The following is a 25,408-nucleotide window of genomic DNA, read 5'->3' as shown; positions in this document are numbered from 1 at the left end:
TATTTATGGGGCAGACACCATTGGTTCTGGGTTCTCCTTCGTCCAGTGTGGCACCCACCTTTAGGGTGGCCACATCACGGCCTACCTGGATGGGGCGTTAGTGCCACGCAAGGGGTCCTGGTTTCGGGGCCATGTTGGCCCGGAACATCTGAGCAGCGACTGGGTTACCACCTTCGAGGATCCCAAGCGGTATTGCTGTTCGGTGGGGAGTCTGTCTGAGGAGCGCCATTGAGAGGCTGGCGATCCAAAAGGGCCTCGACAAACCACCGGGGATCAAGGTAGCCGGACACTGAAGGATTAATGACCTGTCAGTCGGGAACCTGGGCAACATTACGAAGGTGATCCAGGTGTAATTCACCTAAGGAGAATTGCCTCCGTAACTGCAGTCAGAGAGGGCCTGTGGCAGAGGTGTCTCCCTGAAGTTCATTTTAAGGAGGGTCTGTGGCAGAGACTTTATCCTACAAGGGTTCGAGTGATACTCCGGCTGCCAGGTCAGTGAGAGAGGCCTGTCCGTGTACGCTAATTCCACTCAAGCAGGAGTAGCGCAGAGAAGTGTTATGTTTGTGTTACGTTTGGGAGCAGGACTGTTTCCCTATCACTACGCCTGAATTTGCTATTTTCCTTTCTTACTTTACTTTCCTCACCACAAGTTTTATTGTTTTTACCCGGCTGGGTAATAAAGAGCACAGCAAAGAGCACCTGTTGCGGAACATTCCTTTACTTCTACCCCTAGGAATTCGGAAGAGCCATGAGGTAAATGTGCCACCCAAAACAACCAGCAGCTCCTCCGGGGGTAGTGCTACATAAATATAGACGATCACTTTAAGAATTTGTAATATGCTTTCTTGTTCTTTTTAGACACAGAGGGCCGGATTCAGGTAGGAGATACGCCGTTGTATCTCTGTGTTGCGGCGTCATATCTATGCGCCTGATTTACAATTTTGCATTAGCTGGGGCATGATTTTCTCTAGAGCACTCGAAAGCACTGAACCATCCTCTCCTGTAGGGATGAGCTTCGAGTTCGAGTCGAACTCATGTTCGACTCGAACATTGCCTGTTCGGCGAACAACGAACAATTAGGGGTGTTTGCGGCAAATTCGAAAAGCCGCGGAACACCCTGTTAAAGTCTATTAAAGAAATCTAAAGTGTTAATTTTAAAGGCTAATATGCAATGTATTGTCCTAAAAAGTGTTTGGGGACCTGGGTCCTGTCCCAGGAAACATGTATCAATGCAAAAAAAAGTTTTAAAAACGGGCGTTTTTTCAGGAGCAGTGAATTTAATAATGCTAAAAGTGAAACAATAAAAGTGTAATATTACTTTAAATTTCGTACCTAGGGGGGGTGTAAAGTCAGCATGTGAAAAAGCGCATGTTTCCCGTACATAGAACTGTCCCTGCACAAAGTGTCATTTCTGAAAGAAAAAAAGGCATTTAAAACCGGCTTTACGGCTCTAATGAATTGTCGGCTCTGGCAATTCAGAGATGATTCATTCATAAAAAATAAAAAAGCCAAATTCCATTAACAGGCCCTTCAGGTCTGATATGGATATTAAGGGGAACCCCGCCGTCAATTTAAAAAAAATGACGTGGGGTTTCCCCCAAATATCCATACCAGACCCTTCAGGTCTGGTGTGGATTTTAAGGGGAACTCCACCCCAAATTTAAAAAAAAAATGGCGTGGAGTTCCCCCAAAAATCCACACCAGACCCTTATCCGAGCACGTTAACCTGGCCGGCCGCAGAAAAGCGGGGGGGACAGAGTGCGGCCCCCCTCCTCTCCTGAACCGCACCAGGCCACATGCCCTCAACATGGGGAGGATGTCCCCACAACCCTTGCCCGGTGGTTGTGGGGGTCTGCGGGCGGGGGGCTTATCAGAATCTGGAAGACCCCTTTAACAAAGGGGACCCCCAGATCCTGGCCCCCCCCTATGTGAATTGGTAATGGGGTACCAGTCTTTCCCAGTGACGTACGAGGGTGCGTCAGAGGGGGCGGGGTCACGTGACGGGTGGCCGCTTCCCCTATATAAGAAATGTCACAGCTCCAGCGCGTCATTCCGCTGGGCTGTGTCCAGCGGAGAGAGGAGCTCGCCTGCTGCGCTCTGGACGGATGGATCTTCTCATCGCTGGACCGGACCGCTGATCACCCGTCGCTGGAGAGATCATCTGTTGCTGGATAGAAGACAACGTTGGAGCAGGGGGGCCAGGCCGAGAGTGGATTCACATCGATGGATTTTTTTTTTGTTGTTATTAATAAAGGATTTTTTTCTACGGTGTCTGTGTGTTTTTTTTAACTATTTACACTTCCTTCGTGAAATGGTAGAGGTACAGTGTACCCCATTATCAATTCACATAGGGGACCCCCAGATCCTGCCCCCCCTTTGTTAAAGGGGTCTTCCAGATTATGATAAGCCCCCCGCCCGCAGACCCCCACAACCACCGGGCAAGGGTTGTGGGGATGAGGCCCTTGTCCCCATCAACATGGGGACATCCTCCCCATGTTGAGGGCATGTGGCCTGGTGTGGTTCAGGAGAGGGGGGGCCGCACTCTGTCCCCCCCTCTTTTCTGAGGCCGGCCAGGTTAACGTGCTCGGATAAGGGTCTGGTGTGGATTTTTGGGGGAACTCCACGCCATTTTTTTTTTTAATTTGGGGTGGAGTTCCCCTTAAAATCCACACCAGACCTGAAGGGTCTAGTATGGATATTTGGAGGGAACCCCATGTCATTTTTTTTTTTAATTGACAGCGGGGTTCCCCTTAATATCCATATCAGACCTGAAGGGCCTGTTAATGGAATTTGGGGGGACCCCCAGCTTTTTTATTTTTATTTTTTATGAATGAATCATCTCTGTAATTGCCAGAGCCGACAATTCATTAGAGCCGACAATTCATTAGAGCCGCAAAGCCGGTTTTAAATGCCTTTTTTCCTTTCAGGAATGACACTTTGTGCAGGGACAGTTCTATGTACGGGAAACATGCGCTTTTTCACATGCTGACTTTACACCCCCCCTAGGTACGAAATTTAAAGTAATATTACACTTTTATTGTTTCACTTTTAGCATTATTAAATTCACTGCTCCTGACAAAAGCGGCCGTTTTTAAAACTTTTTTTTGCATTGATACATGTATCCTGGGACAGGACCCAGGTCCCCAAACACTTTTTAGGATAATAACTTGCATATTAACCTTTAAAATTAACACTTTAGATTTCAAATGTTCGAGTCCCATAGACTTTAATAGGGTTCTAAAGTTCACACGAACATTTGGTGTGTTCGCAAGTTCTGATGCTTGACTCTCTGCAACAAGAGGACTTTTTAACTACACCTAGTGGGTTATTTATGAAAGGCAAATCCACCTTGCACTACAACTGCAAACTACAAGTGCAAAATGCACTTGAAATTGCACTGAAAGTGCACTTGAAAGTGCAGTCGCTGTAGATCCGAGGGAGACATGCAAGGAAAATAAAAATCAGCATTTTAGCTTGCACATGATTGGATAATAAAACCAGCAGAGCTTCCCCTCATTTCAGATCTACCCCTCAGATTTACAGCGACTGCACTTCCAAGTTCCAGAGATCACTTGATCTCTGATTTAGGAGGCTAGCGTTCCATTAGGCCAGTGGGGCCTGGTGCAATGTGCATTTTTCATCCCGTAATAATTAAGGTATGATAACGGGACTTTAAAGGCACAAGAAAGTAACAAATATTTACATAAAATTCAAAGTTCAATTATATCAAAAATTGTTTATACAGAGTAGAAAAAACATGAAGTTATCAAAAATTAAATTACATGATAAAAATGGGTAAGGTACATATTACCACATAATGTTTGCACATAACACAATATTCAAAGTATATAGACAGGGGGTTACATTGAAAATGGCATCAACACACTGACCTGTTTCGGAGTAGTCTTGATTTGATTGCCTTATCCAAAGTGAGTTTAAAGGGGAGAGGTGACAAGATCTGTGCAAACTTAAAGGGACATACACATATGGAGGATGTAGTCACTGTAAATTCAGTATCTCACAAAAGTGAGTACACCCCTCACATTTTTGTAAATATTTTATTATATCTTTTCATGTGACAACACTGAAGAAATGACACTTTGCTACAATGTAAAGTAGTGAGTGTACAGCTTGTATAACAGTGTAAAATTGCTGTCCCCTCAAAATAACTCAACACACAGCCTTTGATGTCTAAGCCACTGGCAACAAAAGTGAGTACACCCCTAAGTGAAAATGTCCAAATTGGGCCCAAAGTGTCAATATTTTGTGAGGCCACTATTATTTTCCTGCATTGCCTTAACCCTCTTGGGCATGGATTCACAGGAGCTTCACAGGTTGCCACTGGAGTCCTCTTCCACTCCTCCATGATGACATCACAGAGCTGGTGGATGTTAGAGACCTTGCATTCCTCCACCTTCCATTTGTGGATGACCCACAGATGCTCAATAGGGATTAGGTCTGGAGACTTGCTTGGCCAGTCCATCATCTTTACCCTCAGCTTCTTTAGCAAGGCAGTGGTCGTCTTGGAGATGCGGTTGGGAGTGTTATCATGTTGGAATACTGCCCTGCGGCTTAGTCTCTGAAGGGAGGGGATCATGCTTGGCTTCAGTATGTCACAGTACATGTTGGCATTCATGGTTCCCTCAATGAACTGTAGCTCCCCAGTTCCGGAAGCACTCATGCAGCCCCAGACCATGACACTCCCACCGCCATGCTTGACTGTAGGCAAGACACACTTGTCTTTGTACTCCTCCCCTGGTTGCTGCCACACACGCTTGACACCATCTGAACTAAATAAGTTTATCTTGGTATCATCAAACCACAGCACATGGTTCCAGTAATCCATGTCCTTAGTCTGTTTGCCAGCTTTCTTGTGCATCATCTTTAGAAGAGGTCTCCTTCTGGCATGACAGCCATGCAGTGTGCGGCACTGACAGACTGACCCCCCACCCACCCCTTTAACCTCTGCAGAAATGCTGGCAGTGTCCAAACTGTTTTAATTCTTTCAATATAGAGGGAAATCCAATATGGAGGTTTGACACATATATAAGAGAGGGTCATCTTCAGAAAAGCTTAATTTGTGTGAAGTGTCTTTAATCGTATAGCTTTATATGGAGGTGCTTGCTTTCAAGGCATTGGCCAAGTGATCCATGGCTAAGATGGAGAAAGAAGGCATTATGTTATAATAAAATAGACTCTGGGTTGGTGAAAAGGACATTTATCCTCCCCTCAAGGATTAAATATAATGAAAGGGCTAGTTAAATAAAAGTGACTTAATACAAATAAATGTGCAGTTAATACACAATAGGTGCAACCATTGAAAATACTGGTGAATTTCATATAAACTAATAGCTCATAGGAGTTCATGTGTAAATAAAATAAAGTGCTCTGTGCTCCTAACTGTGAATTAAAGTGCTAAAGGAGCTCCATAAGTAAAAAAGGGCCTCTTACCAGATCAAAATAATCTCGAGTTACAGAGAATCTATTGCACTTATTGTATATCAAAGGCAAGGTCGACACTCTCACGGTCAGAACCGTAGGGTAATTAAAATGGATGGAGATAGCACACTTCACATGTGGGAAGATCCTGTTACATCTTCCACTCCGACTGTCGGTAACCAACACTCACATGTATAGGGCGTGAATACGAAGAGAGCTAGCTCATAGAGAAGTATGATTCAACAAAGTTTTATTGAAAGAAAATATTGCACTTACATTAATGTTGAATAAAACAAATCAATGTGGCCACTGAAACCAGCCAACGTGCCACCACATCATGACGTCACATGCTAACTCTGTTCGACGCGTTTCCCCACAACTGGCGTCTTCTGGGATTGGAGATCCTCGAGCATGCGGGTCATCTTCTGTTAATTTGTGTTAAGTAAGTTTTGGGTGCACACTTGTTTTAGACAGCTGTGCAACCTGTAATATTTTCACTGAATTTAAGCCTTTCTGTGATTGAAATACGGGAGATTGTGATGTCCATCTGCCCCTCCTCCAATCACAGAACCCAAACTTAAAGGGTCAGTAAAGGAAAAACATTTTTTAGCTAAAGAGCTTCTCTTACCTTACTGCAGTCCTGGTTTCATGTCCTCATTGTTAGTTTTTGCTCTGATGTTGCTGTAATTCTCCTCTGTTTTGGACACTTCCTGGTCGTCTGTTTCCTGATCACCACAGTACTGGGAGATTTTAGTTTTGTTTTCAAACCAACACTGCTCTATGACACTGTCCAGCACAGATACAGCATAACATGCTAAAACGAAACTAAATGCAAAAACAAAACTAAAAAACTACAGGCACATTATATGATTGATTTTTATCTATTTTAATAGTTTTTAAAAGGAATCAGTTAACTATTATGTCTCTATAGCCTGTAAACAGTCATTTCAGCAAAACAAATGTTTTTCTTTAGTGACCCTTTAAGGACTTATAGGTACCTAAAGCACTGTTTTCGTATTGCTTTTTTTTTGTTGCATCACAAAGCCACCGACCACCTGCAGCATTTTTCAACCACTTCCTGTCTGATGACATTGACTTCCGTAAATGTAATATATTTCATATTATTTTTAAAGAACTTTAATTGCTCATAAATACATACATTGCTTAGTAATAAGGCTTTATACTATCTGGGTGTTACAGGATGATTTTATCAGAGAGACACCTACCTGAACATGTATCTAATTTAACTTCTGTTAACCATAAGCTGACTCCAGGGATAAATACAAAAATTGCCAAGTCATAGTGACACCTACAATAACAGAAAGTGTTCAGGTTATATATTACCTTAGAACTCAGATAAGATTAATGTTTGCATTGAACTATACATATAACGTGCCATTACTCACATCCATATCTGGAAAGTATTAAAGGTTAATCATGCATCCACGTACTGAAGAACATTTAAAACCCTTGAAATATGCAGCAGAGTCCTGATCGCTGAGACTGTCCTCACATTGCTATCTATGGGACTAGAAGAGCAAACCCTAAACATGTTTTATGCACATTATGAACACCACTATCCTTTACATTATTCTAATGGGGTTAATTATTTATGCGACATAATAATATTCTGTAGAATTTTACTTTAGAACAGGAATCACTAAATGGCTGAACGTGGTCTGCAGGCGGACCAAGTCACTGTCTCATTTGGTGTCACCACATAGAAGCAGATTCTTCCCCCCCATCTGTCACCACCATCATCCTCACAGCAGAGCCAACACAGTTCTGGACAGACAGCAAAGGCTGGACCGCTTTTCAAATTGAGAAGCAGGTGATTGGTTGCCAGGATGCAGGGTAGTCCTAACAACCAATTAATTACCAGCTTGTTAACAATAAAAGTTGTGCAGCTCCACCCCCTCAGTCCAGAACGGCTGTGCCTCCCACCCTGTGTATCTGTAAGGTATGACAGGGAGGAGGGCTACAAATCCTGTGATTTTTAATAACAATACTTTAGGGCAGTGGCGGCTGGTGCTCAAAATTTTTTGGGGGGGCGCAAACGGAAAAAAAAATTGCAGCCCCACTGTCGCCACTGTGCCCACTGTCGCCACTGTGCCCACTGTCGCCACTGTGCCCACTGTCCCCACTGTCGCCACTGTGCCCACTGTCGCCACTGTGCCCATCTTACATCAGATGGAGACCTCAGGCTGCAGTATCTGCAATGGGGTACTATAGTATGAGAAGGAAAAGACTATCCATGGTGTGGAAGTCACTCTTGTTAATAACAGAGATGCTAGTAAGAGCACCCAGCAGAAGCAATTAGCTATGGCATATGTTGTGGTGTAAATACATTTACTGAATGAGATGTAGAGGTTTTCTTGTCTGCCATTATCATGCTAATGTAATTTTAAAATATATTTTAATATATTTAATTCTGCAATCTTTCATAAAAATAATTCCTGGTGAACCTGCCATGAACCTTACATGCTCTGGTGCTTCCTGTTATAGAACTACAACATGGTATGTAGGGTTGCCATTTTTTCTTCAAGCCAAACCCAGACACTTTAGCGGCGCACAACAACAATTGTTTTTTTTTTAGCATACCCTCAAGGATTTTAACAGACCTGGGAAACCTTTGGGAGCTCCAAAGAGAATAGTAATGTAGCGTGCATAGTGCCTCCTCACCCTCCTATCAGGCCCAGTTCTGAGCCACATTCCTCCCTGAATATTGTGTCTGGGTTTTAAGTGGACTGAAACCCGGACACACGATTCAAAACCCGAACTGTCCGGGTGAATCCCGGCCCGTTGGCAACCCTAACGGTATGTGTACCACAGACACACTAAGCTGAACATTTGATACTCCTAAAGTCGTCTAAACTTTGTACAAAAAAATGCGCTCTATATGAGCGTTTTTTATTCTCAAGAGAACAGACGTTTTTTTAAAGCCCAGTGTGCATGGAGCCTAAACAGAACATTTGATACTCTGTAATATTTCCTCCTTTTTATCTGTACTCCCTCCTCCAAGCTTAGTGCTCTCAGTATAACATTGGTATGTGCTTTCTCTGCACGCACCCATACGCTGGGCCTCTATCCTTATCACTGATCTCCACCTATATGATGACGTCACCACTCCATAGGAAACAGTATATCAGCAGCTGCCATAGTGCAGACAGTCAGAACTGCAGAAGAAGGAGGAGAGGAAGAAGAAGAAGAGGAGGAAGAAGAAGAAGAAGAAGAAGAAGAAGAAGAAGAAGAAGAAGAAGGGAAAGAGCTAGTATATACAAGGGAAGGTCCAACAACTAAGGAAGATATAAACATGTATTTCATCCCAGAGTTCTCCAAGGAAACATGGATTCTGCTAATCCTTTTACTGGCACTTCTCACTTAGTACGTATATCATTGTTTCCTAACGAACCAATTACTTTTACTTACTCTCTCTGCACACATGTGCATATTTGAATACATTTTGCAATATATTTAGGATGTTGGCACACTCATAACTATCTGTATCCACATTGCCATATTGTGGTGATACAGGCCATAAATGTATCACCACAATATGGCAATGAATTGTATGAGATCGCCACTAGCGCTTACTAATGATTCATTATATTATATTATATACATTATAATATATTATAAACATTATAATATATTATAATCATTATAAACAAACAGAGAGGGAAAATGAGAGGTTCCGGTGCTCACAGTTGACAAGGAGGCAGAAAAAAACACAATAAGAAACAATCACATGAAATATAAATTACAGGGCCCATAAGCAGTGGATATGTATGGATTATATCTGCAGGAAAAGGGTACTGTTTTGTTTCTCTATTTATTTATTTCCCCATTGACATCTGACTTTTCATGTTTACTCACATCTGTCATCTGTTGTTTTTTTTTTCAGCTATGGGATTTCGCCTTACAGAATTTTCAAAAAGTATGGAATACCAGGTCCTAAACCCCTGCCATTTATTGGGACTTTTCTTGAAAACAAAAATGTAAGTATACAATCTTAATTTGTTTATGGCAAAGTTTTATGTTAACCAGATTTAGAATTAGAATCAAAGGGCTCGCAAAATATGCATTGATAGTGTTTTTCTGCACTGGATAAACTCCAGTCATTGCAAAAGCATAGAACACATTTGTTTTCTAAAATATATGCCACCGCTCCAGATGGGTCTGCTATCACCATTCTCCACATGTTAGGAGGCATTAGCTCAGCTTGTCTAGCTGTGTATAGTGGGAAATCAGAAGAATCTGGACAGCTGCATCCAGAAAAATAATCCGTCTTTATTGGAGATACTGTAAAAAAAAAAGCACCATCACACAGCATACAACAAAAGACACTATGGGGATAGAGGGAAAATCGTTTTGTATGAGATCGCCACTAGCGCTTACTAATGATTTCCAATTTGGACATTTGGAAGGGCTGATTAAAGTAAACTAAGGGTTAATAAGGGGTTAAACAGAGGAACATTTTATTAAATAATTAATAATTTTTTTTTACTGGTCAGGTTGCTTAAGACCTCTTTCACACTGAGGTAGTTTTCAGGAATTTTAGCGCTAGAAATAGTGCCTGTAAAGCGCTTGAAAACTGCCTCCCATGCTGCCTGAATGTAAAATCCAGAGTGCTTTCACACTGGGGCGGTGCGCTTGTGGGACTTTAGAAAAAGTCCTGCAAGCAGCATTTTTGGGGTAGTTTTGGAGCGCTATATACAACGCTCCCAAAACGCCCCTGCCTATTGCAATGAATGGGCAGCGCTTCCAAAGTGCCTGAAAAGCGCTTCTAAAGCACTGCAACACTGGCTTCTTTAGCAGCTAGCAGGGGTTAAACAGCAGTAAATCGCAGCTAAAACGAGCGGCGCTTTACCGCTAGCACACGGGCGGCCCCAGTGTAAAAAGGGGTTTATCTAACTGACATTATCTGTAATAATTCTAATCTGTAATTAATCTAAATTCATCTTTTTGCTCTTTGATCTGCAGATGAATGAACGGAATGATACAAATGTAAAAATATGTTACTTTGTATCTATGCATAATCAAGGTCTGGAGCAGTGATGTTTATAAACCCTGATTCGGGCTGCTTTTTTTTTTTGACAGCTAGAGTTGACCACTTCTTCTCTAAGGCCAGCCATACAGGGTTCGAATCTTGGCCGGTTCAGCAAGACCCAGCCGAGATTCTAACCATTAATGGGCAGGCTGAATGTACCAAATTAATCGATTAATCAGCTTGGGTACAACCTGCCTGCCAGATTCTCTTGTGATTATCACTTCTTGTCTCCCTGGTGGAAACAGACAGTGGCTCGGTAGGAGAGATTCCCCTATCAGGACTGTCTGTGTTGATTGGGGAATCATGCAAATGTCCTTCCTGCAACCCATGGTTGTAGGAAAGAAATTTGCACCGTGTATGGCTGCCTAAGTATAAGTATGATTAATCACAGACAACAAATATGGTATCTTGCGGGGGTTTTACATGGTGAAAAAGTGATACTTTATGGAAAACATGATACATTCTTTTAAGCCCTCCACACACATTACCAGTTGATTGTTTAATCTCCTTTATACTAGCTATACATGGCTTGAAGTAGGGTTGTCCCGATACCACTTTTTTAAGACCGAGTACAAGTACCGATACTTTTTTTCAAGTACTCGCCGATACCGAATACCGATACTTTTTTTTAATGTCATGTGACAATTTGAATAATGGGCACTGACGGATGGATGGCACTGACAGTGACCACTGACGGATGGATGGCACTGACAGGGACCACTGACGGATAGATGGCACTGACAGGGACCACTGACGGATGGATGGCACTGACAGGGATCACTGATGGATGGCACTGACAGTGACCACTGACGGATGGATGGCACTGACAGTGACCACTGACGGATGGATGGCACTGACAGGGACCACTGACGGATGGATGGCACTGACAGGGACCACTGACGGATGGATGGCACTGACAGGGATCACTGATGGATGGCACTGACAGGGACCACTGACGGATGGGTGGCACTGACAGGGATCACTGACGGATGGATGGCACTGACAGGGACCACTGACGGGTGGATGGCACTGACAGGGGGCACTGACGGATGGATGGCACTGACGGGGACCACTGACGGATGGATGGCACTGATAGGGAGCACTGACGGATGGATGGCACTGCTCTGTCCACTACACTATACTATATACTGACTATACTGACCAATACTGACTTTTCTAAACTCTCTAATCTCTCTCTCTCTGGCTAACTTAGTCTCAAGTGCTGTGCCAAAAATGTAGATGAAGAGAGCACTTAGCACGTCGGTCTAGAGGCTTGGCAGAGGCGGGACCAGCCCCGCCGTGATCATGGATAGGTCAGCCTCGCCCCGCTATGATCACGGATTGGCCAGCCCCGCCGTGATCACGGATAGGCCAGCAATGTTGTAATAGTCCCGCCCCGCCGCCGTACATGACCATTGACAGGGCACCAGCCAGGGACACAGGAAGTAAACAGGGGGACGGATCCGGCAGTGACACACACTGACTGGCGTCCCCCTGAATGTTGCACCCGGTGTGACGGCGCTTCCCACGCTACCCCACTGGCCCCGCCCCCTCTCCGTCTGCCGACTTCCGGGGTATCGGCTCAGGCATCGGGAGCATTTGTGCGAGTACAAGTACTCGCACAAATGCTCGGTATCGGTCCCGATACCGATACTAGTACTAGTATCGGTATCGGGACAACCCTAGCTTGAAGTTTGGAGGATTCCAATAAAAAAATTCCATACCACAATAAAGAGTCAATAAAAAAAAAAAATTACTGAGCTAGGTGGAAAATCACAAACAGAACAGTGACTGAATCCAGAAGGAGTCACTGTTTAGGTATTCAGACAGCCTCAGGTGCTGTGGCTGTCTGAATACAATAGCCAGCAGTACAGATTACTCCATCTACGCTATTCAAGGTGGATGGAGGAACCTGTTTATTTTTTAATCATAGACCCCATACATACTATTAGATTTTCTTCAGATTTACCAAAACCATATAATATGAGGTCAAACCTTAATGCCCTGTACACATGATCGGTTTGTCCGATGAAAACAGACCGATGGACCGATCGTGTGTGGGCCCCATCGGTTTGATTTCCATCGGTGAAAAAAAAATAGAACATGTTTTAAAATTTTCCTATGGATAAAAAAACGATAGAAAAATCCGATCGTCTGTATGGAACTCCATCGGTCAAAAATCCAGGCATGCTCAGAATCAAGTCAACACATACTCGGAAGCATTGAACTTCATTTTTTTTCGGCTCGTCGTAGTGTTGTATGTCACCGCGTTTGGACACGATAGGATTTTTGACTGATGGTGTGTAGGCAAGACTGATGAAAGTCAGCTTCGTCAGGTATCTGACGGAAAAATCCATCGGATTAGATTCCATCAGATATCCGATCGTGTGTACGAGGCTTAAGAGTTTCGATTTGTATACAATCAAGTAGGCCCTTGCACTACATGGTTTTGGCAAATCTGCAGAAAATCTAATAGTGTGTATCGGGCTTTAGGCTGGCTAAAAATGGATTGAAAAGTTGATCTTAACGATTTGCTTTTGTCAAATGGGATGTTGGAAAATGTTCATTCGATCAGCAGTTGCAGTGCTGATTACTGTATTCTTACAGAGGAGGAGTCCCCGCTGTCAGAATACAACGGGACAATGGGAAGGATTCCTCCATCCACCTTGCATGTGTGGATGGGGGAATCTGTTCTGCTGTTTTTGAACAGCTCTCTGGCTGATCGAAAAAAATGTAATTACTGTTTTGGCCACACCTGAAACGACTTAGTTGGTATATATATATATATATTTTTGTAAAAAAAAGCAAAAGTGAAAGATTTATTTGATTTGAAGAAAAAAAATTGTATTATTTTTTTTCTCCAATACTGCCCCTCCATGTGAATGAGTAAAGGGTTCATAGTACCCCTATTCATGGGACCCTAATACTGCCCCCCCCCCCCAGTATTAAGAAGGTAGGGGTACACTGTACCCCTTTTCATGGACCACAAATATTGTCCCCCCAGTGTGAATGAGTAGGGGTTCATAGTACCCCTACTCATGGGCCCCCCAATACTGTGCCTCCCCTAGGGGTGGGAAAATGGTACATTATACCCCTCCTCATGAGACCCCAATACTATCCCACCATGTGAATAAGTAAAGGGTACATAGAACCCCTACTTATGGGACCCTTAGGAGCCCTAATACTGCACCTACCCAATGTGAATGAGTAAGGAGCACACAGCACCAGTACTTATGGGCTCCTGATACCACCCCCATGGAAATGAGCAAGATGTACTGAGTAAATTTACCCATTCTCATGTCCCCCCACTCATCCACATGTTGCTGTGCCTTCCCATATCACTGTTGCAAAGCATCACAGCCACGGCATATGTGCAACCGCATCTGCTGCCTTTGCAGCTTAAGGGGGAGAAGTTAGGGGGCTATAAAATGCGACTGTCGCCTTCTACCAACTGTAAGTCTAAAAATTATTTAATACACATGCAAACTTTGTAGAAGCCTTTAGTATGTCTGTGTTACAAGTATGCAGAATTGGAAGTTTTGGCATTTCCTTTGTGGAATACAATCCCATAAACAAATGTCAGATGTTCAGGAAGTAAAGGATTAAAATATTTCTGCCAATTTCTGTCTAAATACTTACAAAATGATTCTAGAAAAAAGCAGTGTCCGTATTTTAAAAAGATCTGTTCTTAGTATAATTCTCATTGACACTGGAAACACAAAATAACCTTAAAGGGATTGTAAACCATTGTTTTTTTTTTTTTTTTTTTAAATAACAAACATGTTATACTTACCTCCACTGTGTAGTACTTTTTGCACAGAGTGGCCCCGATCCACCTCTTCTGGGGTCCCCCGGCGGAGCTCTTGGCTCCTCCTGGCATTGAGTACCCATGATGGAGAAGGCTCTCCTAAGGTGGACACCCGTGCGGGCATGCTCCTGAGTCCTGCTTCTGTGTCCATTCACACAGAATGCAGGATTCAGCCCCGCCCCCATCACCCGCGTCATTGGATTTGATTGACAGCAGCGGGAGCCAATGGATGCGCTGCTATCAATCTATCCAATTAGGACACAAGTAAAACGGGGGCTCGAGTGGGGGGCTGCAGCACTACAGTAGGTTTTTCACCTTGTGCAGAAAAACCATGAGGGTTTACAAACCCTTTAAAGTGAAACTAAAGGCAATGTAATATATTTTCTTGGATGGAGAATGGGAGGGTAAAAGCCCAGTCGCTTTTTTCTTTGCCATCTGTGTCCGTCTCTCAATGGCGCCGATTCACACATTTCCGAGGCCGTCGGGGTCCGCATTCCAAAAGGGTTCAGGTGCAAATTCAGACACAAATTCGGACCTGATTCGCACCTGTACAGGAACGCACCGGTTCACATGTGTAAACCTGACATTAATATCCCTTGCTCACCTCTTTCATTTAATGAATTCCAGTTCATTAAAATGATGGGTTCAGCATCAGATGTGGACAAATGCATACCCCTGCCTTAGTTCCTGTTCACACTGATGCAGTGCGGGGAACCTCATGTAATTCGGACAGGAAATCACATGCGATTCTTTGTAGTGAGATTTGAGCCCATTCATTTTGTATGGCTCAAATTGCACCGCACCTGCACGAAAATGGTGAATGCACCTTTTTTTGCCACACTGGAATCGAATCGCATGGGTGTTCATACCCATGCAATCCGATTCAGCCAATCGCATTGCTTTTTGTGTTTGTCATGCTATGTGGGAAACACACAGGAATCGCTGCAAATCAAATTTAAGTCCCAGGTCACATTAGTGTGACCTGGGACTTAAATGTCCTCAGTCTGACGTCCAGCATCATTCGACCCGCTGCTTTCTGAACCCAGGTTATCCTGGGCCCTTTCCCATCTGTTACTGGACAGTGAAAGGAGAAGTAGCACAGCAATGAGCTCACCTCTCTGCTTTTCTCTTCCTATTAGCATACTTCTTGTTTCTATGTGCTGCTTCTTCCTCTCACACTCCATCCCTACTGTACAGGGGCTGCAATAGGCTAAAACCAGGTCAAATTCAAGGACTTACACATAAAAAAAAAAATTAAGGTATCATTAATTTCAGAACAGCATTTTGTGTCTTTTATATTTGACTAAAGTTCAACATTAACTTGTTTTCACAAAAATATACTGTATATTCTAACTTATGACTGCAGTACTTCAAACCATATACTGTATTTTGCTTGTCTCACTATTTGTGAACTTCTCTTTACCAGGGTCTTGCTGAATTTGACATGGAATGTTTTAAAAAATATGGCAAAATATGGGGGTAAGTTCTCTCTTTATTGTGTTATATATATATATCAGAGAATCTAGAAAATATAAAATGGCGATTGTTGCAATATTTTAAGTCACACAGTATTTGTGCAGCGATTTTCAAATGCAACTTTTTGGGAAAAAGACACTTTCATGAATAAAAAAAAAAAAGAAACAATAAAGTTAGCCTAATTTTTTTGTATAATGTGAAAGATGATGTTACGCAGAATAAATCGATACCAAACACGCTTTATAATTACACGCACTCGTGGAATGGCGACAAACTACGCTACCTAAAAACCTCCATAGGTGACGCTTTAAATTTGATTTTTATTTGCTGTTTTCCACGGAAGATCTCTATAAATCTATTGTGGACCAAAGCAATTTATATGCTGGTCAATTCATCACCGTTAATCCCCAGTTGACCCTTGCCAGAGATTGGAGTCCTATTATGGTCTCCGAATTTAAAGCGGAGGTTCACCCTAAAACAATTATATACCGTTACATCCAGCATACTGCTGACATCTACAGTATGCTGGTATTTTTTTTTTCCGCGCGACATTCCTTCTTATAGTTCTTTTCACCCGGCTTCCGGGTTCTCACTGCCCCGGGGAGTAGGCGTTCCTATTAAGATGCGTAGATGATTGACGTGCGGGTAAGGCGCGTCACGTGTTCCGAAAATAGACGATCTGGGACTCGGCATTATACGGCGCCTGCGCAGTCAGCTCTACATGGCAGGCACAGGCGCCATATAGCGCCGAGTCCTAGTTCGTCTATTTTCGGAATGCGTGACGTACCTTACTTGCGCGTCAATCATCTACCCCTGTTCATAGGAACGCCTACTCCCTGCCGGAGTGAGAACTCGGAGCCGGATGAAAAGAACTATAAGACGGTAAGTACAGCGAAAAAAAAAAAAATAACAGCATACTGTAGATGTCAGCAGTATGCTGGATCTAATGGTATATAGATGATTTTTAGGGTGAACCGCCGCTTTAAGACCTTCCTGGGCCTATCCCTCCTCATGGGCATTACTAAAAAGAATGAGTTGCGGTCGTCATATTGGTCCACTGACCCAATTCATCATATGGCCGTGTTCTCTGCCTCCATGACCAGGACACGATACGAGCAGATCATGTGGTTCATGCATTTTAATGACAATGAACTCTGTCGACCTCGGGGGTGACCCTGAATATGATCGGCTCTACAAAATTCGGCCCCTCGTAAACCACTTCAACCAGCAGTTTGCAGCTTGTGGCTGTGTTGATGAGTCCCTGATTAAGTTTTCTGGCCTCTTGTCATTCAAACAGTATCTTCTCAGCAAGTGTCAGATATGGGGTCAAGATGTATAAGCTCTGTGACAGGGTAACAGGCTATACATATAGTTTTATGGTTTACAAAGGAAGACATAGTTGCGTAGAGCCAGCAAACTGCCCAGACTACATAGGGAGTGCTGGTAAGATTGTGTGGGACTTGGTGTCACCCTTATTCGGAAAGGGGTACCACTTGTATGTGGACAATTGTTACACGAGCGTGCCACTTTTCAGTCACTTGTTTTACCATGGAATTGGCACATGTGGCACCATGCAACCTAATCGCCGGGGCTTACTCCAGCGGCTTGTAGATTGCCGTCTTAGGCTGGTAGAGAGAGCCTGCTTGAAGTGTAATAATTTGCTCACTGTGAAGTGGAGGAATAATACGATTTTTTTTGTTCTGTCCTCCCTTCACGCAGACACGACGGTCCAAATTCAAATGGCGACTGGTGTTGTGGAGAAACCCCTCTCTGTCCACGAATATAACCTTAATATGGGAGGGGTGGACCTCAACGACCAGTTGGTGGCACCGTACCTATTTGCCCGTAAGGCCAGACGCTGGTATAAAAAAGTGTCTGTATATTTATACCAATTGGCTCTGCTGAATGCTTATATGCTATACAAAGCTTCAGGACAAACTGGATCCTTCCTTAAATTCCAGGAAGAGATTATCACAGCCCTTCTGTTTCCAGACGGTGCTGTGTCCCCCATTCCCAATCCAAATACAGTCAGCCGGCTGCATGAGAGGCATTTTCCGTATGTCCTCCCTGGTACCCCAACCCAAAAAAAAGAAGATGTTGTGTCTGTAGAAAGCGCGGATTTAGGCTTGTCACCCGCTTTTATTGTCTCTCCTGTCCTGACCAACCAGGTCTTTGCATTGGTGAATGTTTCGAACATTCACACATACACACACTAGTGGAGTATTAGCGTAGGTTTACAGCATTGCACAGTTCTAGGGCACACAAACACAGGGTCTCTAAAGATGAGATGTCCATCACATTTTGAGAGACCCTAATCTGGAACGTTACAGTTTATATAAAAGTGAAAAAAAAAAGCCCAAAATAGTTGTGCTTTTATTTTCCCTCTCTTATGTTTGCTCTCTATTGTCTGCTCTATTGTTTTCTCTCTATTGTTCTATATCTATTGTTTTCTCTCTATTGTTACTGTGATTTGGAACTGTAATGTTTTATTTTTACTATGTTTTATTGTATTTGCTTTGCAGGTATGGTATGTCTTACTGTTATACTGTAATGATACTTTGTTTTATTGTTAACCATCATTTGCGCAGCAGGTATGCCATTCAGCTGCAGCACTGATTTATCCATCTTGACAGCAACAGCGTTTGCTCTCACGATGTGTAAATCAGCGACTCCAGTGCTGTAGGAGTTGATTTCACCACCACAGTTAAAACAAAAATGGTGCATGCATGCCCATCATTAGAAGTGGGTGGCTGAAGGGTGGTATTCTAATATTGAGCATATCCACCGATTAATCTCTTTTTTTTTCATGCAGCCCACAGGCTTCATGAAAAAATTAACATTACAATATATGCCCAACAAGGACCAGCAACGTACTGGTATGTTGCTGGACTTTGAGTTGTTATACCAGAATGATGCCTGCAGGTTTAGGTATCATTTTGGTATCATTCTTTTCAGCCAGTGGTCTGCTTTCATGTGAAAGCAATCCTTATGACTAGTTAGCCTCTAGACTGCTTTTACAGGGTTTTCTCAGGCTCTCCTGTCCCAACATTGTACAAAAAAAAAGAAAAAAGTTTGTAGTTTTCCCGCAACTTGTGGCAAGATATAAAATATTACATGGACTCAACGTGCATCTCAGAAAATAGCTTGGGATGTTTACTTTCCAAAATGGGGTCATTTGGGGGGGTTTTGTGCTATCTTGGCATTTTATGGCCTTTGAAACTGTGATAGGTTGTGAGGAGTGAAATCAAAATTTTACGCCCTTAGAAATCTTGAAGGCGGTGCTTGGTTTTCGGGGTCCTTCCTGGTGTAATTCCACATATAACTATGGCATGTGTAAGCAATATATCATTTCGTGACAACTTTGTGTAATTTTTTATTTATTTTTTGTCACCTGTGACAAAAAAAAATAATATTCAATAGGCTCAACATGCCTCTCAGAAATTTCCTTGGGGTGTCTACTTTTCAAAATAGGGTCATTTGAGGGGGGGGGGTTTACCACCATGCCATTTTAGCACCTCAAGAAATTAGATGGGCAGTCGTAAACTAAAAGCTGCGTAAATTCGAAAAAATGTACCATAGTTTGTAGACGCTATAACATTTGCGCAAACCAATAAATATACGCTTATTGAATTTTTTTTTACCAAAGACATGTGGCTGAATAGATTTTGGCCTAAATGTATGACTAAAATTTAGTTTATTGGATTTTTTTATATCAAAAATTAAAAAATATCATTTTTATATCGCAAAAAAATTAAATCGTAGAGGCAATCAAATACAATCAAAAGAAAGCTCTATTTGTGGGAAAAAAAAAGGATGCAAATTTAGTTTGGGTACAGCATTGCATTGACCGTGCAATTACCAGTTAAAGCAGCGCAGTGCCAAATTGTAAAAGGTGCTCTGGTCATTGAGCAGCCAAATCTTCCAGGGCTGAAGTGGTTAATTCAATACCTATATGTGCATGGTGTCCTGAAAAGTCACAGAGTATTATATTAGCCAATAATATTGCAGATATGTTCCCAGTATGACCTACAGGACCATGTATTGTGTTTTGAGTCTTGTGCAATTAATGTCCGTTACACCTTTCGTTATGTATATAAACTATTGTATGTATCTATTTTTTTCCTGAAGGTTACTGCGTTTCTGAACCTACCACAGACTGAGTGCGTTGGGCCGGTTGTCCGGTGATCCATGTAGTGTCTCAGTTATCTGCTCCTGAGGCTGAGTGCGATGGTCCAGTTGTCGGAGATCCATGCTGTGTCTCAGCTACTATTTGAGCCTGATTGTGTGGTACCGTTCTTCATGATTTCTTGGTTCTGTTTCCATTAGTACTATAAATATTTTTTCTAGTTCTGGATTTTGGGCAAACCATTTGCAGTGTATGATATAACTGCAATCTTCTCACTTACCTTGAGTTGAAAGTGTAGTATTTACTGTAAGTACTGCATTTTGTGAGCTTAACCAGTGGGTTATATGTCTTAGTATTATCAACAATTCAAGATAATTGCCGTTCTGCATTATTAACAGTAGCCCACCCTACAAAATGGCTTCCTTGTCAGGATCTGATGCTGAAAACTGTCTTAAGAAATGCCTGTGCCAGACTGCAGCATACATTAGGCCAAAGACAGGCTACATTACCTGCAATCGCTGGGTCTTGAATTGATCCGTTTCTGTAGATCATATGACATGAGCTCACAGATCATCTTAATACTTATTCAAATTATTTTTTTTTTGCAGGTTTTTTGATGGTAGACAACCAGTTCTAGCTATTATGGATCCAGTAATCATAAAAGCCATTCTTGTAAAGGAATGTTACAGTGTTTTCACAAACAGAAGGGTAAGTGGCTGTACTGTATATGAATCTTACTACAGCTTGTAAAATATTTTTAGCCTCTTAGGCCTCGTACACACAACCGTTTTCCTCGACAGAATCCATCAAGAAACTTGGTGGCAGAGCCTTTTTGCCGAGGAAAACGGTTGTGTGTATGTTTTTCATCGAGAAAACTGTTGTGGAACTCGATGAGAAAAAAAGTTCTCTTTTTCCTTGTCAGGAGTCTCAATTTCCTCATCATGTTCCTTGTCGGGCTGGTTTTCGACGAGAAAAACGTTTGTGTATATGCTTAGAAAACCCGCACATGCTCAGAAGGGTGGCGCCAGTGGAATCAAACTTCCCCTTTATAGTGCCGTTGTACGTGTTTTACGTCAACGCGTTTGAGAACGACAAGATTTTGTCTTGACAGTGTGTACGCACAGAAAGCTTGTCAAGATTCTCGACAAGCCTGACAAGGAACTCGTCGAGGAAAACGATGTTTCATTTACGACGAGTTCCTCGGTCGTGTGTACGAGGCCTAAGTGTTTCTCCATAGTGTTTTCTTTCAGCCAATGTGCCTGTTTTACTTATTCTCATATCTATTTTTATTAATTTGATAAATCCTGTATAATAATCATTTTAAATTACATTGTTAGGTCTCATGCACACAGCACATATGCTTAGCCCCTCTCAACGCCAAAACTTCTGGCAGGAAAAAAACTGCTTACAAAAGCAGTAAACGCAGACTTTATGCATCTAGCGTTTAGGCGCATTCGCGATTTGTTTGTTTGTTTTTTGCTCCTCCGTTCTTCTACTGAACACTCCTGTTGGTGTTTTTTGTTTTCAGCCTGTAAATGCCCTCTTCAATAAGCCTGTAAACGCTTATGTGTGTATGGACACATAGGGGGTTATTTACTAAAGGTAAATCCATTTTGCACTACAAAGCGCACTTGAAATTGCACTGAAAGTGCACTTGGAACTGCAGTCACTGTAGATCCGAGGGGGACATGCAAGGACAATAAAAAATAGCATTTTAGCTTGCACATGGTTGGATTATAAAATCAGCAGAGCTTCTGCTCATTTTAGATCTACCCCTCAGCTTTACAGTGACTGCACTTCCAAGTGTACTTTCAGTGCAATTTCAAGTGCATTTTGCACTTGTAGTTTGCACTTGTTTTGTAAATAACCCCCATAGACTTACATAGACATGCTTTTACAAGCTGAAATAGTTAATGCCATTCACAAAAACGGCACTGCTCAGTGCGTCCGTAGACAGCAGTGCCCATTTCTGTGAAAATATCTCCTTAACTCTGTAGGTTAAGGAGATATTTCTTGCACCTACAGGTAAGCCTTAATCTAGGCTCACTTGTAGGTGTAAGTTGCAAGAGTGGGTTTACAACCACTTTAAACGTCAGCCTAGTCATTTACACAGTGAGGCATGGGCAAAGTGAGGCATGGGCACAGTGAGGCATGGACACAGTGAGGCATGGGCACAGTGAGGCATGGGCACAGTGAGGCATGAGCACAGTGAGGCATGGGCACAGTGAGGCATGGGCACAGTGAGACATGAACATGGACACAGTGAGGCAAAGTGAGGCACAGTGAGGCATGCAGATGGACACCCTAGGCTTATACTCGAGTCAATACGCTTTTCCATTTTTTTATGGTAAAATTAGGTGCCTCGGCTTATATTCGGGTCGGCTTATACTGGAGTATATACATGGTAGATGCAAAAAGAAATAATTTTGACTATTTTTGCATTTTCTACCTCTGACCTTATTACTGGCTAGCATGGTTACTTTCTGAATTGCTGAAGCTGCACAACAACAAGAAAATGATTCAGTTTATCTAATGCTACAGATCCAGGCATGGTGTTTCCCTTCTTCTACTGATCTCCATATAACAACTGCAATTGCCATTCACTATAGGTAATAACTAAAGGATGGCTTTAGCTGCAAGTAGCAGCCAGTTAAAGACAGTTGCATGGCGAGTCCTTCCTGTATAGACACACATGTTGAATGGGAAAATTTGCTGACTGAATTTACTTTTTTTTTTTTTTCTCCAAAGAATTTGAATTTATTTCTAACCAAGTTCTCACCTGTACATTCTACCCAATTTAGAATTTTGGACTAAACGGGCCTCTAAGTTCTGCGGTATCAACTGCTAAGGATGAACAATGGAAGCGAATACGAACTGTGCTGTCACCTACATTCACCAGTGGAAAACTGAAACAGGTGAGTCTTTCCTGTATACATAATCGGCCTGATTCAAAAAGGACTTACGATGACGTATCTCCAGATATGCCGTCGTAAGTCCAAATGTGCGCCGTCGTATCTATACGTGTATTCTGGAAATCAGATACGCCTGAATTTTGCCAAAATACGACCGACTTAAGTCTCCTACGCCTTTGTATCTTGGGTGCATATTTACACTGGCCACAAGGGGTGCTTCTGTAGATTTACGCATCGAATATGCAAATGACCTAGATACGCCGATTCACGAACGTACTTGCGCCCGTCGCATTAAGCTACGCCGTTTACGTAAGGCGTACATCCGGCGTAAAGTTACCCCTGCTATATGAGGCGCAAGTAATGCAAAGGTATGGACGTCGGAACAAGCGTCGGATTTTACGTCGTTTACGTAAGTCGTACGTGAATGGGGCTGGGAGTAGGTTACGTTCACGTCGTTGCCATTGAGCCGTCGTATCCTACGGCGTAAATTCGACGTGATTCTGAGCATGCGCGCGCATGCGCCGTTCGTTCGGCGCTTCATTTACATGGGGTCACAATTCATTTCAATAAAACACGCCCACTACCAGCCTACTTTGAATTAGGCGGGCTTACGCCGGCCCATTTACGCTACACCGCCATAACTTAGGGAGCAAGTGCTTTCTGAACACCGTACTTGCCTCTCTATGTTACGTCGGCGTAGCGCATATGAGATGCGCTACGCCCGCACAGAGATACGCCGATCTCTGTGAATCTGGCCCAATGTGTGTATATATAATCCACCACATCTTTACCAGTGCAATAAGAAATATAGTGCAACAATTATGTTCTTAGCAGTGCAACAATTATGTTCTCACAGGCAACCTGTGACAAAGCTATAATATTGAGAATGGCTCTGTTAGTCTAGGTTTAGACCTGCGTCTAAACCGCCACTCCGCTAAAAAGCGATCCATGTTCAGATTGCCCGTCAGAGACATTTGACTGCCTCCGCGCTGACTGTATTAACCCCATAATTGCAGCACAAATGCACCACAACCACATGCATTGCACACCGTTGCAGGGCATTTATGGCTCTCCTCATTCGCATCTTGTCTTCCCCACAGATGTTCCCAATAATTGAAACTTATGGAGCCCTTTTAGTGAAGAATGTCCAGAAGAAAGTTGATAACAAAGAATTTTTAAACATGAAGGAGTAAGTATGTGGTAAATAAATTATTGGAAACCAATCTAACAGAATTCTTTTCACAAAAAGGAATAGTTAAAATTTGTTAAACATTATATCAGAAAATTGATGAAAACGAAAAGTTAATGTTGATTAAATGAAATTAACCACACTCATTGGGGTCCATTTGTAATATGACTTGGTACTTATTTGCAGTTGTTTTTTACAGTAAGTTAGCATCAGTCTACATTCAACTGCAACTTGTCAAGAAAATATTTTGTTCTAGACTGGATGATGTTAGTATCTATTTTATGCAGCTTCGCTTGAGTTGCGTTATCATTGGCTAGAATGATGGATGGGAAAAAGGTGTATGCACATGGGGCTAATGTAGTATTTAAATTTTTTTTTAACACAGCCAGTATAATTGTAGGAATAAAGGGCCAGATTCACGAATAATTGCGGCCATGTAACGTAATCCGTTTACGTTACACCGCCGCAAGTTTTCAGTGTAAGTGCCTGATCCTCAAAGCACTTACCTGGAAACTTGCGGCGGTGTAGCGTAAAGTCGTCCGGCGCAAGCCCACCCAATTCAAATGGGGCGGGCACCATTTAAATGAAGCGCGCTCCCACGCCGGACGTTCTGCATATGCTCCGTTCGCAATTTTCCCGACGTGCTTTGCGCGAACTTACGGCGGCCTGACGTGTTTGTGAATCGTGACGTGCGTAACGTACTTACGCCGGAAAAAAAAAATTCAAAAGCGACGCGGGAACGACGGGAATACTTTAACATGGTAATTTTACACCATGTTAAAGCACACCTAACTTTGTGACGGGAAAAAAAGACTTGCGCCGACGTAACGACGGGAAAAACCTTCGTGGATCGCCGTAAATCCTCATTTGCATACCCAACGCTGGAATACGACGCAAACTCCCCCCAGCGGCAGCCGAAGTATTGCATCCTAAGATCCGACGGTGTAAGTCAATTACACCTGTCGGATCTTAGGGCTATCTATGCGAAACTGATTCTATGAATCAGCCGCATAGATACGACAAGAGATACGACGGTGTATCAGGAGACGCTGTCGTATCTCTTCTGTGAATCTGGCCCAAAGGATTTTAGGATTATAGGATAGGAGTGACACTGGTTGATATCATATGGGCTGTTTTTTGATTACTAATGCTTTGTTTTTTGTTTCAGCATCTTTGGAAGCTATGCCATGGACATTGTTCTAAGTACATCATTCAGTGTGAATGTGGATTCACAGAACAATCCCGACGATCCATTTGTGACCAATGCCAAGAAGCTTTTCGCATTCTCCTTTTTCAATCCATTGTTCTTAATTACAGGTAAGTTATCCAGTCTCCTACTTACAAATATGTATTATCTAAGAATGCAATCCTATATATTAGCAGGCATTTGGTCCATTTTGCAGAACAT

General features: G+C 42.7%; 1 protein-coding gene across 3 annotated transcripts in view; it reads left to right on the top strand.

Moving 5' to 3' along the window:
- The window catches only part of LOC120921209 (cytochrome P450 3A24), an 87,399-nt gene that overhangs the window by 51,196 nt on the left and 10,795 nt on the right, over positions 1-25,408 (top strand). Inside the window, exons 1-7 of one of the 3 annotated variants that reach the window (XM_040333952.1) lie at positions 8,611-8,823; positions 9,344-9,437; positions 15,724-15,776; positions 20,508-20,607; positions 22,701-22,814; positions 23,912-24,000; positions 25,169-25,317. In XM_040333952.1, coding sequence (XP_040189886.1) covers positions 8,753-8,823; positions 9,344-9,437; positions 15,724-15,776; positions 20,508-20,607; positions 22,701-22,814; positions 23,912-24,000; positions 25,169-25,317 — 670 coding nt within the window. In that variant the 5' untranslated portion in view covers positions 8,611-8,752. Of the gene's footprint in view, positions 1-8,610; positions 8,824-9,343; positions 9,438-15,723; positions 15,777-19,901; positions 20,061-20,507; positions 20,608-22,700; positions 22,815-23,911; positions 24,001-25,168; positions 25,318-25,408 lie in introns of those variants that run through there. The other 2 variants (XM_040333970.1, XM_040333944.1) reach the window with 2 other exon arrangements.

The sequence above is a fragment of the Rana temporaria genome, chromosome 1 (assembly GCF_905171775.1).
Source record: "Rana temporaria chromosome 1, aRanTem1.1, whole genome shotgun sequence".
Lineage (NCBI taxonomy): Eukaryota > Metazoa > Chordata > Amphibia > Anura > Ranidae > Rana > Rana temporaria.
This window is presented reverse-complemented; position numbering and strand designations above follow the sequence as displayed.